Source organism: Podarcis pityusensis (assembly GCF_964106645.2).
Source record: "Podarcis pityusensis genome assembly, chromosome: 8".
In the NCBI taxonomy this organism is placed as follows: Eukaryota; Metazoa; Chordata; class Lepidosauria; order Squamata; family Lacertidae; genus Podarcis; species Podarcis pityusensis.
Window position 1 is genome coordinate 72,667,937 of NC_138033.1, and position 14,427 is coordinate 72,682,363.

The 14,427-nt window shown below is 46.1% G+C and overlaps 1 protein-coding gene across 4 annotated transcripts in view; it reads right to left on the bottom strand.

The window, feature by feature from the left end:
* The window catches only part of AGRN (agrin), a 244,839-nt gene that overhangs the window by 50,217 nt on the left and 180,195 nt on the right, over window positions 1-14,427 (bottom strand). For all 4 annotated transcript variants that reach the window (XM_081015949.1, XM_081015950.1, XM_081015951.1 and 1 more), the window contains 4 exons: window positions 13,897-14,097; window positions 6,975-7,120; window positions 5,720-5,825; window positions 5,412-5,519 (listed from right to left, as the gene is read on the bottom strand). In XM_081015949.1, the coding sequence (XP_080872075.1) occupies window positions 5,412-5,519; window positions 5,720-5,825; window positions 6,975-7,120; window positions 13,897-14,097 (561 nt within the window). The remainder of the gene's footprint in view (window positions 1-5,411; window positions 5,520-5,719; window positions 5,826-6,974; window positions 7,121-13,896; window positions 14,098-14,427) is intronic.

Genomic DNA, 14,427 nt, shown 5'->3' on the forward strand with positions numbered 1-14,427 from the left:
AACAACAATAATAATGAAATCTGCCTGATTCTGAGTGAGAGCACTGGTCCATCTAGCTCAGGATTGTCTACAATGACTGGCAGGGGAACCCCAGCATTTCAGACAAGGAGTCTTTCCCATCACATACTGCCTGATCCTTCTATTGGAGGTGCTGGAGATTGAATCTTGGACTTTCTGTATGCAAAGGAGATGCTGTATCATTGAGCTAAGGCAACACTGAGTTGCCTCCCAACACTTTCTTTGCCGCGATAAGCACTGAAAACTGGTGGAGGAGGAACAGGAGGAGGAGAAGGACAAAGAAGCTAATAATAACAACCTGCGATTCTCAGAAAGCTGTGTTCTATGCCCACTATCACATTCCATATTTCTCCTGTGAAATTGTTTCTTGAGAAATACTAGCAATTGAAACAAAACAGTACATGGTTTTTAAGGAACTCTACTTTTCAAGCTGTACGATTTTGTAGGGCTTTCCCTCTTCCATCCTTGTTTACTTTCTGCCCCGCTATGTGGAGCTGCTCTCTCGCACAATGTCAAAAAGAGATTGTTCTCAGATTTCATCGGCTTATTGGCATGCAAAACTTCCCAGCCAAGGTCCATCTGCTCCTTGCTGTCTGCATGCAAATTCCCAGCTGCTGGGAATCAAATGTGGATGCACCCACGGTCCAACCCTCTGTCTGTTCCTCTATGGGAGCAGGTACAAGTACATTGGTTCCTGGGCAGATATAGGCAGATAATCCATTCCCCTTGAAGCTGCTCACTCTTGAGGCAGGCCAGAAAGAGATTCTTGGACAAACCAAAGTGGCTTATGTGACGCTGAATGTTTTCCTTCCATTGCAGGAAAACACTAGAGGGGGGGAAATTATTGCAGAAGCTGGCCGCAGGGAATAAATCTGAGTCCTGCAGCACAGTTTTCAGGCCGGTGATTACATCTTGATTTATACCCCCTGCTGTGGACGCAAGGGCATGAGCGAGACACAAGTTAAAGAGAGGTTTGATTCAAGACACAGCAGATAAACTTTAGGAAGGGGGCGCAAATGGAGCTGGCTTGACAAACGGGGAAGTGATGCCTAACGCCATGAGCAATAGGTATGAGTGACTGAAAACTGGGTTGCTCTGAACCTGATGATCATTGCTTTTCCTCTTGTCCTTTCTAGGGCTCTAAGATCTCACAACACAACACCTGGAAGTTTTTAAGCTCACCTTCACAGCTGTGGGAATTCCAAGCCTAGAGGACTGTCACTGCCCCTTTCCCCACACTCCATCCCACCTTCCATGAAGGCAGAAGATCTCAAGGTGGGGAAGCCCTATGCTAGTTTCTGCAAACAGGAAAATAGGAAGATGTCTTATACTGAATCAGACTATTGGCCCATCTAGCTCAGTAGTGTCTACACTGACTGGCAGTGGCTGTCTAGGGTTTTAAGAAAAGGAATCATTCTCAGCCCTACCTGGAGATGATGGTGTCTGAATGTGGGACTTTCTGCACCCAAAGCAGGTGCTGTACCATAGACCTATGGATACTCGTATGGTTAGGCCTTATGCTGTGTCAGATTTTTGGGCAATCTAGCTCAGTACTGTCTACACTAACTGGCAGCAGCTCTGCAGGGTTTCAGACTGGGTCCTCTCCCAGCCCTACCTGGAGATGCCAAGGATTGAACCTAGGACCTTCTGCACAAGAAGCAGATGCTCTAACCACTAAGCTATGGCCTTTCCGTGTAATATGCAAACCACGGGGACACAGAAGAAATGCACAGGCCTGATGGCATGTAGCACCACACACTGGCCATCACAAGGACCATCGTCACCTAAAAAAACAGTAATAATTAATAAAAATGATGAAATAGAGCAGGGGCAGCCAGCTTGTTGACCTCCAGGTGTTGCTGGAGCTATAGCTCCCATCATACTTGACCTCTGGTCATGCCGACTGGGGCAGATGGAAGTCAGAGTCAAGCAACAAGCAGAGGGCATTGCACTGGCTATCCCTGATCAATAGCAATTGCTTTCGAACGGTGTCCTGCAGACGCCTGGGATTCTGTGGATGTTCCTCAATTAAGTGATCAATTACAGCAGAAAAGCTTCCTTGAAAAAGCACTCTCACCCTCCTACTGCCAATCATCTCCTAAGCCACGTTGCTAATCCTTATTATGTTCTGGGCACGTTCTAGTTCATGCAGGGTGAAAAGTGAGGCTTGACAATCCTGGCTCAAGTCTGATGTCAATTGAGTCTGCAGCCTGGAACACTCCCCACAATGCCTCTGCCATAACCCTGCACTTTTTGTGGCAGGTTATGGTGAAGGCTTCTTAGAGCCAACAAGTTTTTAAATGGCTGCTTCACAGACACCTAGCTTTGCAACTCTCACAGAGACATGCCGTATAAGGTAGGTGTCAGGAGTGTGTGCAGGAGCCAGGCCCTGTGACCAGTAGGGCTTCGCAGGACTGGGGCCTTCCGAAGTTTGTTCTGGAGAGACAAGGCGCAGCCACACAGGTGAGGCCGCTGGGTAACTCACTGCACCTGGTGGCAAGAGCCGGGAAGGGCTATAAGGTCAGCATTTCCCTTCAGCTCTTTGCCACAGCAACACGTTTCCTGCCTTGCTGCATTTGGCTTCTTGCTTCCTGATCCTCAGACCTTGGCTTCCTGACCCTCAGACCCCTGGCTTCTGGACTCTTGCTCCTGCTCCCACCCTGCCATCTTGCCCCCAGTCCCGACGTTCTCAGCCAGGACTTCAATCGCCCATAGACCGGACCGTGACAGTAGGTCTGCCTTATTATCCCAATATTGCACATTAAGGTGGGTGGCATGGTATGGAGCGGTGCAAGATAATGCATTGCTGGAACCCATCTGGTGCATCAGAACATAAGGAGAGCTAGCTGGATCAGGCCAGCGGCCCGCCTGGTCCTTTTCTCGCAATGGCCAACTAGATACCCATTAAGGGAGACCTGCAAGCAGGACTTGAGAGCAAGAGTCCTCTCTCCTCCCTTGCAATTCCAAGCGACTGGCATTCAGAAGCACATTGCTTCTGACAGGGGAGGTAGAATGAAGCCATCATGGTTAGCAGCTACTGACAGCCTTGTCCTCCATGAATTTATATAATCCTCTTTTAAAGCCATCCAAGTTTGTGGCCATCACTGCCACTTGTGGCAGCGAATTCCAAAGGGGAAAGGACTTTCTTTGGTCTCTCCTGAAATCTTCCAATGTTCTGCTTCATTCCTTGAGTTCTAGCATTCTATGAGAGAGGGGGGAAACCTTTTCTCTCTAATATATATATATATATATATATATATATATATATATATATATATATATATATTTTTCTGTTTTACAATTTAAAGTACTCATTTTTACATCCTTAAGATATTGATGACTTCCTTTCTTCTCTTTCCATGGTTCATTTTACATATCATAAATCCCTGTATATTTTACAGAAACTATACCATTCAGTATTCCATTATTACATCCATCGTAACTTATTTACACTGTTGAATTTATCTTAATGCTGCCAGCGTTTTCAGCTGTACACAGTTATTTCTAATATATTCAATAAACGTTTTCCAATCTTCTCTAAAAGTATGTTCTTCTTGTTCTCTTATTCTATATGTTAAGTCTGCAAGCTGTGTATATTCTGTCAACTTAAGTTGCCACTCTTCTTTGGTTGGGACCTCGCTCATTTTCCATTTTTGGGCTAACAAAACATGGGCCGCAGTAGTGGCATACATAAATAACCTTTTTCTTTTCTTTTTTGACACCAGGGAATTTCAGCCTGAACCCAACAGAAAGGACTCTGGTTTTGGGGGGGAAGTACTTTTAAACATTTTCTTCCATTCATTATGGATCATTTGCCAATACTCCTTTCATATGTGGTGGACTTGTAAAAAACGTTCCCCGAACCTCTTTGCATCTCCTGGAGATGCAAAGAGGGAAAACCTTTTCTCTATCCACTTTCTCCATGCCATGCAGAATTCTGCACATCTCTATCTTCATGTCTTCTCATACAGATCTTTGCTCTAAACCAAAAATAGGAGAAGCAGCTCCAAATGTCATAACCTTTCTTTGTAGAGGAGTTGCTCCACCCCGCAGATCATTCTGCTCGCCCTTTTCTGAACCTTAATAGCAGAGATGAGGCCCAAATCATGGCTCAGTCTCTTAGTGGCTACATTGCATAAGCAGTCAGTGTGGCACCATGAGAGAAGCCAGCCAGCCCCTCCCCGCTGCCCACCCTTACTGGTGACCTCTGTGACTCCACAGCCCAGGAGCTCCCGAGCGATTAAAGCTGCTTTCAGAACGCTTCCTCTTATTAAATTATATGGCGCATGAAATGATTCTACATCCCCAATCAAGACTGCCTCATCTCGGCACGCTCGCCTATGATGGCCACAGACCAGCCGATGCCCTAATGGATACCCGTGAACCAGCTGGCTGTCAGCCTCAGCTGTTAAAAATGTTGCTAATGCTTTCTCATCTCGTTAGGTTAAAGAGCCGTTTCCGGCTAATTATTTTATAAAATATTAATAAAACCTTCGCGGATGTGGCCGGCTGCAGCGAAGAGGAAGGGGGCCCTGCAATTGGGATGCACGCAGTTTAAAACACTGGGCACATTCTGAGGTTATAGGAAAGGGAGGGGGCCAAGGCAATGAATGCACACATCACCCCCTCTAATGGCAAACTCAGACAATGAGCGCCTGCAGGAATGTGCTCAGAATGGGACTACAAATCCAGAGTTCTCCCTCTGTGCCTGCCATCTTCAGGCACAAGAGGCGAGCAGGTTGTGCTCAGCATCACCCCCCGGGATTGGCAGATCTCTGGACTGGACAGGCTTGATGTAAATATCAGGATCTAGTTTCCTGCTTTTGCCTGAGCTCCAAGCAAGATCTTCTGCCTCCTGCAATCAGCTCCTTCTGCATTAGAGGTGCTGCTTTTGAATTGTGGTGTTGGAGGAGACTCTTGAGAGTCCCATGGACTGCAAGAAGATCAAACCTATCCATTCTTAAGGAAATCAGCCCTGAGTGCTCACTGGAAGGACAGATCCTGAAGCTGAGGCTCCAAGACTTTGGCCACCTCATGAGAAGAGAAGACTCCCTGGAAAAGACCCTGATGTTGGGAAAGATTGAAGGCACAAGGAGAAGGGGACGACAGAGGACAAGATGGTGGGACAGTGTTCTCGAAGCTACCAGCATGAGTTTGACCAAACTGCGGGAGGCCTGGCGTGCTCTGGTCCATGGGGTCACGAAGAGTCGGACATGACTAAACGACTAAACAACAACAACAACTTCAGATCCAGCTCTAGGTATGACTGCCTGTGATCACTCCCTGGCCTTAGAAAGCTATTTCTTCAGCTCGGGGAAGCCCTATGGCATCGGTGTTTAACATCCCCACTGTCACAAGACAAAAGAAGAAAATGAAGTACATATTTAACTCACTGGGGCAGCCTGCAGAGCCAACACCAAGAGCCAAGGTCACATTGTCTGGGCAGCATCCATAAACGGTCTGGCTGCAGTGGAGGAGTGGAGGAGGTAGGATTGTGGTTCCTATGGAGAAAACAAAAAACAAAAATACACAGGTTAGAAATGATAGGAGTTGGGAGTCCAACAACTCATGGAGGGCCATGGGTTTCCCATCCCTGATCTAGGGAGGTGGGCGGGGAGTAAACAAGAGGATGAGATGCCAGCACAGGACAAAGGGATGTGGGTTGACTGAAAGCTTTGCCAGACCCCCATGAGAGGTTTACCTCGGCAGCCGCCCTGACCCGTCACATAGATATCCTGTCGCTTTTCGCAGCGTGTCTTTTTGAGTTCGCACTCATTAGCGTAGGTCACACCATCAGAGCCACATACCTGCAGGGAAGAGAAAGAGGAGGTAACTCCATCTCCTTCTGTTGTACACCCAAGACAGGCTTAGAAATTACCGTACCAAGGGCAGAGGGTGTGCCTTGGAAGGAAGCATCACTTTATGCTTAGGCTTGCGCCCACACCTGATCATTTTAAAAAAAAACAAACCATTTTTATTTCTAATGTAATCCATACCGCTTGACCATTCCTAAAGAAATACAAGGCACCAAACGCGCCCAACCCTCCGAACAAAGGTACAACTCAGTACAAATAAACACAACACATATTACAGGTAGAAGGAAAACAGCCGATCTTCCAATAAAATGGAAGAGAGAAAAAAGTACCGTATTTTTCGTTCTATAGGACGCACCGGACCATAGGATGCACCTTGTTTTAGAGGGGGAGAACAAGGGGAAAAAAATTCTCCCCCTCTCTGCTCAGCGCCCCTTCAGAGAAGCGGCAGGAGAATTGGAGCCCCTTCCATTTCTCCTCCTGCTTGGCTGAAGGGGCACTGCGCAGCTCTCCCTCTCTGCTGAAGCCAGGAGAGTCTTGCTCTCCTGGCTTCAGTGAAAGGAACCTGAAGTCTGCGGAGCGCAGTGGGAACTCGCGCTGCGCTCCGAAGGCTTCGCGTTGCTTTCGCTGAAGCCTGGAGAGTGAGAGGGGTCGGTGCGCTCTCCAAGCTTCAGTGAAAGCAATGCGAAGCCTCCGGGGCGTGGAGGGAGCACTCCCTCTGCGCTTTGGAGGCTTCGCGTTGCTATCGCTGAAGCCAAGGAGCCTGCATTTGCTCCATAGGACGCACACACATTTCCCCTTAGTTTTTGGAGGGGGAAAAGTACGTCCTATAGAGCGAAAAATACGGTATGTAATCGAACCAACTTGAAAATGTTCTAAGCTGCTGTAAGACCATCACTGTCCGCTGTATTCACATATGCAATAAAAGAAAATCAATCTGCTGCAAATGTGCCCTTTCACACCCCAGCCCTTGTCTCTTGCCACCTTCAGCTTCTTCCATGATTCTACCATGTTACCTTTTCACTTGCCTTTTCTACAAACTAAGTAGCCCCAAATGCTGCAATAATACACTGAGTTGTTTGCAAAAACCCTGCCATGGGTGATTAGCTAGGCTTAAGGACAGCACGGGCTCTCAACACCTACTGGGTTCCTTGGCACAGCTCCACAGGTATAGTCACACACACAGCGGTCATCTTCCACATCCTCATCCCACGAGCCGCCGTATTGTCGGCAGCTGTCCCGGTCACACTCGTTGGAGTCCCCAGAGCCAGATCCTCCTGAGCCACATTCTGCCCAAGGAAAGAAAAGCAGAGTAAAAAAATACAGTTCCCTACATAAACGCTGCCTTAATCAGGACTGTGTTGTCCTCATTTATGTGATCCCACCACACGTGTGTGGAATTTAGCACTCAGTGAACTTATAGTCTTATTCTTATTATATTTAAGCACTGGAGCAATCTCAGCAGATTAATTGCATTTGTTTCCGTTGGTAAATCAATTAACTTAGTGGTTAGGTACTGGCGGCGCAGGTTTGAGTCATGCATCATTGTTCTGTAGCTGTTGTTGTGGGTGGAATTGTTTTTAAACGTTTGTATTGTTTTTATATGTGGAATTGTTTTCCCACTGCTTTCCCAAATGGAACTGGTTCCCCCCCCCCCACTACTTTTCTTATTTTACACTTGTTAATTGTTCTGTTTTGTTGTGCTGCTGAAACCCAGCTTAGGATATTATAGTAATCTAAAAAAATAAAGAAACATGTGGAATTTGGTGCTCAAATTCCAGTGCTCATTTAAAACTATAATCAAGTCTTATAGCTATAATACACTATTGCTCATTTTATTATTAATTATATTTTAGAACTCAAGCATCCTTAGCCAGTTAATTGAACCTTCAGGGAGGAGGCATCTCTATATAGGGAAGAAAGGAACTGTAGCTCACTGACAGAGATTCCATTACTGAAACCTTGAAGAGCTGATGCCAGTCAGTGCAGACAATGCTGAGCTAGGTGGACCAATGATCAGACTCAGCACAAAGCATGTTGGTAGGTCTGGGCTTGGCTAGAACCTTGGAGACCTGCTACCAGTCAGAGCAAGAGGTCACTGGGTTGGATAAGCAAGTGATCTTGCTTATCCAAGGCAGCATCTCATGCTCTGCGTAGTTCTTTGCTCCTCCTCATGATCCGCAGAGCAAGTTACGCTGAATTTGCAGGGGAAGAGGCATGCAGGAGGTCCCAAGTTCAAACCTAGCTAAAAGGTACAGGCAGCAGATAATGGAAAGACTTATCTCTGCCTGAGATGCTGGAGAACCACCAACATCCAGGGTATACAATTCTGGAATAAATTGGTCAATGGGCTGGTACAAGGCAGGCTCAAATGATTAATTGGCCCGGGGATGGGAGTGGTATTATCTCAGTAACAGCTCACCTGTTCTGCATGCAGAAGGGCTCAGTTCAAGCATCAAGTGGCAGGTGTCAGATGCAAAAAGGTCTCTTTCTGCCTGGAACCCTGGAGAGCTACTGCCACTCAAGAGTTGATAAGACTGGTCTAGAATGATCATGGGTAGGCAAACTAAGGCCCGGGGGCCGGATCTGGCCCAGCACCTTCTAAATCTGGCCCGTGAATCAGCCTGTTTTTACATGAGTAGAATGTGTCCTTTTATTTAAAATGCATCCCTGGGTTATTTGTGGGGCATAGGAATTCGTTCATTCCCCCCCCCCCAATATAGTCCAGCCCACCACATGGTCTGAGGGACAGTGGACCAGCCCTCTGCTGAAAAAGTTTGCTGACCCCTGGTCTAGATGGATTACAGGTTAGACCTGGTACAAGGCAGCTTCCTAACCAAGCTGAATACCTTTGGAAAATATGGGGCTATGAAATTGTGGTGAAAAGTTGGACATTTTTTACCACTAGTGGTAGTCTTGCAAACAAACATTTTGGTTAGAAGTTTTCAATGAAATCAGCAAGATTACTGGTCAAAATGTACAGCCAAACCTGACTAAAGCATTATTATAATCAATCTTTTAGTGTGGTGGAACCTGCACTTTGGGTTTCTCTGCCTAATGGCATCTGGCAGTGCCTTCACTGCACTATTTTCAGTGCCAGCTAATAACACTTTTTAAAAAAATAACCCTGCCCAATTATCAGTGTTTACTTTATCTCTGGTTTTAATTTTCTGAATGTTTTAATTATTTTTTTTACTAATAATATTGTTTTATGCTTTCTGCAAACTGCTTTGAGGGTTTTTTAATAAAAAAATAAACTTGTATATAAATTTCATGAAAATTAATAAAATAATAAATAATTATTATTAATGAGCTTTGAAGGTTCAATGAAGAATACACACTTAAAGGATTTAATAATTATGCTAACAGCAGCTGCTGCTAGACTAGTAATTGCAAAACACTGGAAGACTTCTCATCTTAATCTCCTAGGATTCCGATATCAAGAACAATGGCAAATTGTTTTAATGGAAAACCTCACCTACCAGGTCAGTGCACAAAGGTATGTATCGATGACAGATAAATGGCATATGGTTTGTTACAAATTTACTGAATGTGTGTCATTGTCGAAAGGCACATATTACCCACCCTCCCCGTACATAGGGCTCTATAGAAAACAGTACTTAGAGGAACAGAATTGTCCCAATAAATACTGCTTCGAACATCAACGAGACTGATATATTGCAAACTCTGTGTAATTGGCCATTTGTTTTCTCAACACTGTTACCATATTTAAACTCAATAAAAAATACATTTAAAAATCATAAAATTGCCTTGCATTCAAACACTAGCCTGGTAGCCATACGTGACAAGGAACTGCATGCAGTAGGCTACTGGAGAAGTGAGCTAGTCAAGCATCCAAGTGAGCTAGTCAAGGCACATTGAGCCCCCCCATCCTCCACAGCCAGCATAGAAGGACACAGGGCTTTTTTTAAAGGGGAACTCACAGGAACTCAGTTCCGGCATCTTTCAGGTTGGTGCCACTGCTATTCTAAGAGAACGAGAGAGGTGTTCATGGTGAGTTTCCAGAACTTCTTTTTTTAGAAAAATAGCACTGGAAATGCAGGAGGCTACAGCAGGAAGGGTGAAGCTTTTCACTTGCCGTCTGCCAAGTTAGTCAAACTACTTGTAACTTTCGCGGACTATAACTCCCACCCACCCCTTTATCCTAGGCCAGGTATCCCCAAACTCGGCCCTCCAGATGTTTTGGGACTACAACTCCCATCACCCCTGACCACTGGTCCTGTTAGCTAGGAATGATGGGAGTTGTAGTCCCAAAACAGCTGGAGGGCCGAGTTTGGGGATGCCTGTTCTAGGCCATGCTGGCTGGAACAGATGGGAGTTGGGAGTCCAACAACACCTGGAGGGAATTTGGGTTTAATTACTAGGCTAGGCCATCATCCATGTATGATTTGGTTGCTCTGCCGCGATTCCTTATATCCTTCCGCAGACTTTCTGGCTATGGATTTGGAATCCACGCTCAACCATTCTCATTGACACTGGTTGCAGAATTTAACTTTTACATTTCCCTAGGCACAGAGAAATGGATGAATTGCTTTATTTATTAACTGCAACCACATCCCCACACAGAGCTATTCCAGTATCAAATTCCAAACTTGCCCAGCGTGATGGAGCAGCTCCCTAATAAGAGGTCACACAGAGCTGAGTTCCAACTGGTTTCCTCAGCCTTACCTGCATTACTCTTAATTTGTGCCGAATGAAATGCTATTTATTTATTTAAAAAATTTTCAAAGTGCCCCTCTTCATACTTTCCCCCCTCTTCCTTTTTTTCTTTTTATTGAGCGATCAAAGGCAGGAAGTTGGCGTTAACACAGAGAATTATTCAAGTGCTTCTCCCAGAGGGACAGCAACTTGGAATTCCATGAGGAGGACTCTTTGATTAAATGCCATCTTCTGCTGCCTGCTCCCTTCCTCAGCCTTTGCCCAACTGTTGGTGAAGTCCCGCCCTGGCTAAATCGCATGCGCAGAATGGTAGAGGCGGCTTTGGAACAAGAGGCAAGACTCCCAGAGAGAGCAGATTCTTTTCACTGGCATGGAGAGACACAAAGTTAAAGACTTATCTCTGGGATGTTGAGATGCTGAAACCAACGTCACAGACTTGGGCCCCACCTGCACCTTAAAGCAGCATCATACCACTTTAAACAGTTGTGGCTTCCCCCAAAGAATCCTGGGAACTATAGTCTGTTAAGGAGTGCTGAGAGTTGTTAAGAGACCCCTTTCCCCCCTCCCAGAGCTATAATTCCCAGAGTGGTTTGACAATCAACCTCTCTTTCCAGGAAACTGTAGGGTCCAGTCCGCCTGGATTCAAACATTTCTAGTAATGACATTTTTGGATCTGCAAGGTCTGGCACAGGGGTCAGCAAACTTTTTCAGCAGGAGGCCGGTCCACAGTCCCTCAGACCTTGTGGGGGGCCGGACTATTCTTTTTTTTGGGGGGGGGGGGGGAATGAACGAATTCCTATGCCCCACAAATAACCCAGAGATGCATTTTAAATAAAAGGACACATTCTACTCATGTAAAAACACCAGGCAAGTCCACAAATAACCCAGAGATGCCTTTTAAATAAAAGGACACATTCTGCGCATGTAAAAACACGACGATTCCTGGACCATCTGTGGGCCGGATTTAGAAGGTGATTGGGCCTTAGTTTGCCTACCCATGGACTCTGGCATCTCAAATCTCAGATTTATTTATTTGCTGGGCTTCCCCATTAACCCCCAGCACTCAGAGAGATACACTCGTTCTGTCAATGGGTGGGGGAAACTTTTTCAGCCCAAGGATGACATTTCCTTCTAGGCAACTTTCAGGGCAATAAACCAGTGGGGTGTGTGTGTGTGTGTGTCCAGAAGCAAAAGTGAGTGTGGAGCGGATTGATAACTATAGGTTGAATCCGGTGCTAGTCCTACTCAGAGTAGGCCCATGGGAATTAATGAGCCCTAGTGAGGCGTATCTATTATCATCAGTGATTCTACTCCGCGTAGGGCTAACACTGAATACAACCAAGCAGCAACAACAAAAAGAAATTATTTAATTTATATAAAATGATATGCAATTTTACCTCTGTGTAGGCTTCTTTCCACACACCCACACCCAAACACCCTTCTCCAGCCTCCATCCAGGCAAGCAAAAAGCATTCTCAGAGTTGAAGGACACATTCTAGCAGGCAAAAACATTCAAGCAGGGAGTGTGTGTTTGGGGATGTTTAACAGATCACTGTATTTTAATACTTTGTTGGAAGCCGCCCAGGGTGGCTGGGGAGACCCAGCCAGATGGGTGGGGTATAAATAATAAATTATTATTATTATTTTATATTATTATTATTAATATGAGGGCAAGACAGAGAGCCCTGGAGTGGGGACATATATGGTATGGGGGTCTGAGGTTCCTTATCCCTGCCTTCTGCACTCAAAGTCTCTCCTTTCTCCCTACTTCACATGCTTTTAAGAGACAGGCTTCAGAGCTCGGCAGTGCCATTCTGGAGCCAAGGCTTGGCCAGTAAGGGCCCTGCCTTGTCCTCTTTTTGTCCTAACTTCCTCCCACGGTGATAGGAAAGTGAGAGAGGAACGAGAAAGAGAAGGGGAGAGAAGAGCAGCCGGGTGCTTTCTCCACCCACCTCCCTCCACTCTTTGAAGTGTGAAATTAAAGCACTGATAAACCTCTTTGCCGAGGCCTATTACGTGCCGTCACCTTTCATTATTGGCAGATAAAAAGACAATGAGAAGGAGGGTTATGGGAGGGAAAGGGGGGGCGGGTGGAAGAGCAGCTTGTGACAGAACCGGGAGGCAGGGAAGCTTAATGAACAGAGAAGCAAAGCAGCTTCCACACGCGCACACCCTCACAGAGTGCACACGCGAGCACACGCACCCCAAACTCAGAGGTGTGCAAGGGGTTGCTAGGCAACAGGAGGAGAGCACACCTGGTCTACAATAGGGCTCAGGTGCAACTAGGGAGGAAGTGAGGGGGTGGGCACAAAGGGAAGGTCAGAACCTCCTCCACAGGCCACACTGTGTGTGTGTAAGAATAAACAGGCAAAAACCTGACGCCAAAAAATATATATGCCAAGTTTCTAAAAACAGATGGGGGAACATTTTGAATTCCTCAGGGACACCTTTGCTGCTGACCGTAAAGCCATCGTTTTTTCAGCAAAAGACTTTCAAAGGGAGGAAACCAAGGAGCTGGAATCTATCAGCAAGTTTGATTCTATTCACACAGGGCTCGGTCTTTTGCTACAAATGCTAAACTGGCAAGGCAAAATTTGGAGTTTATGATCAGCAAGTTTTGTTGTGGGGCGGGGGAACATGTAACAGCCTGCATGGGATAGTATCAATATTTGACCAAGATGACTTGTCTCATGAATTTAGTAAGGATTTAGTTTCATTCATTCATTCATTCATTCAGCAGATCAAAAGAGAAGAATTTTGAATTTCAAGGTCAAATTTAGATTCCAAAGCTCAAGTTTTGAAAATTCAGTAATTTTTCTGAATTTTTGTTTCAGTATTAAACAAGTTCTGGGGCTGTGCTTTACAGAAATGAAAGGAAAATGGATCTACTGGAAAATGTTTTACTTTGAGGTGGGGAACCTCTGGCTTGTTGGTCAAATGAGGCCTGGAACGCATCTCAATTTGGTCCATTATGTCATTTCTCCCAAACCATGCCCACCTGCCCCGCACCTGATGACATATGTGATGTCAGGTGCCGAGCAGGAAAGGATGTGGTTACAAAGGAAGATGCAGGAGCTTGAAGTGAGCTCCTGGTTGTTCCTTTGCAAGAAGCGCTTGCTGTCAGTGCCAATCAGCTTATCGGCACTGATAGCAAGCCCTACTGGGATCAGCTGCATAAAGGTGCCAATGTAAAGGGACTTCAAAGGACCCTACTATCACTACTGATATAGCAGTTACAATAAGCCCCATTGAATTTGGAGAGGTGGGTGGGCCCTGATCACATGTCAAAGTTGGTCCATGGGTGTAGGATCTGCCATGCCAGCCAGATCCAGTTCTCCGCTCCTGCTTACCATCCTGCTGCTGGGAGGAGGGAGAGAAGACTTACCATCCTCGCAAGGGCCCGTCCTTGATATCTCAATGTCCTTTTTCTGCTGACAAGCCGCCACCCGCAGCTCGCATGCATTGTCGTAGGTCACACCATTGCTCCCGCACACTCGGGCCAAAGGCTGCTTCTCGCAGCGTGGGCAGATGCACTGCCCACCCACACATATGGCCCCAAAGGAGCACGTCGTAGTCCCACAGGTTTCTAGAGGTGGGAAAAGCCGGGGGGGGGGGGAGAAGAGGAAGAAAAGCAGCTGCATTAGATACCAAGAGAATCATTAGCCTGTGGGGCAAACATGGGAATACAGGAAGCTAGCTGAGTTATACTGTGTCAGACCACTGGCCCATCTAGATTAGTCTTGTTTCCACTGATGGGCAATATCTCCCCAAAGTCTGGGGTCATTTGCAGCCTTGAACATAACATAACACGGAGATGGCAGGTTTCGAACCCAAACCTTCTGCAGACGAATGCGAAACAGATGCTCTACCACTAAGCTTTGTGCTTTGGACTAGTGGGGAAGTAGAAAAAGGATTC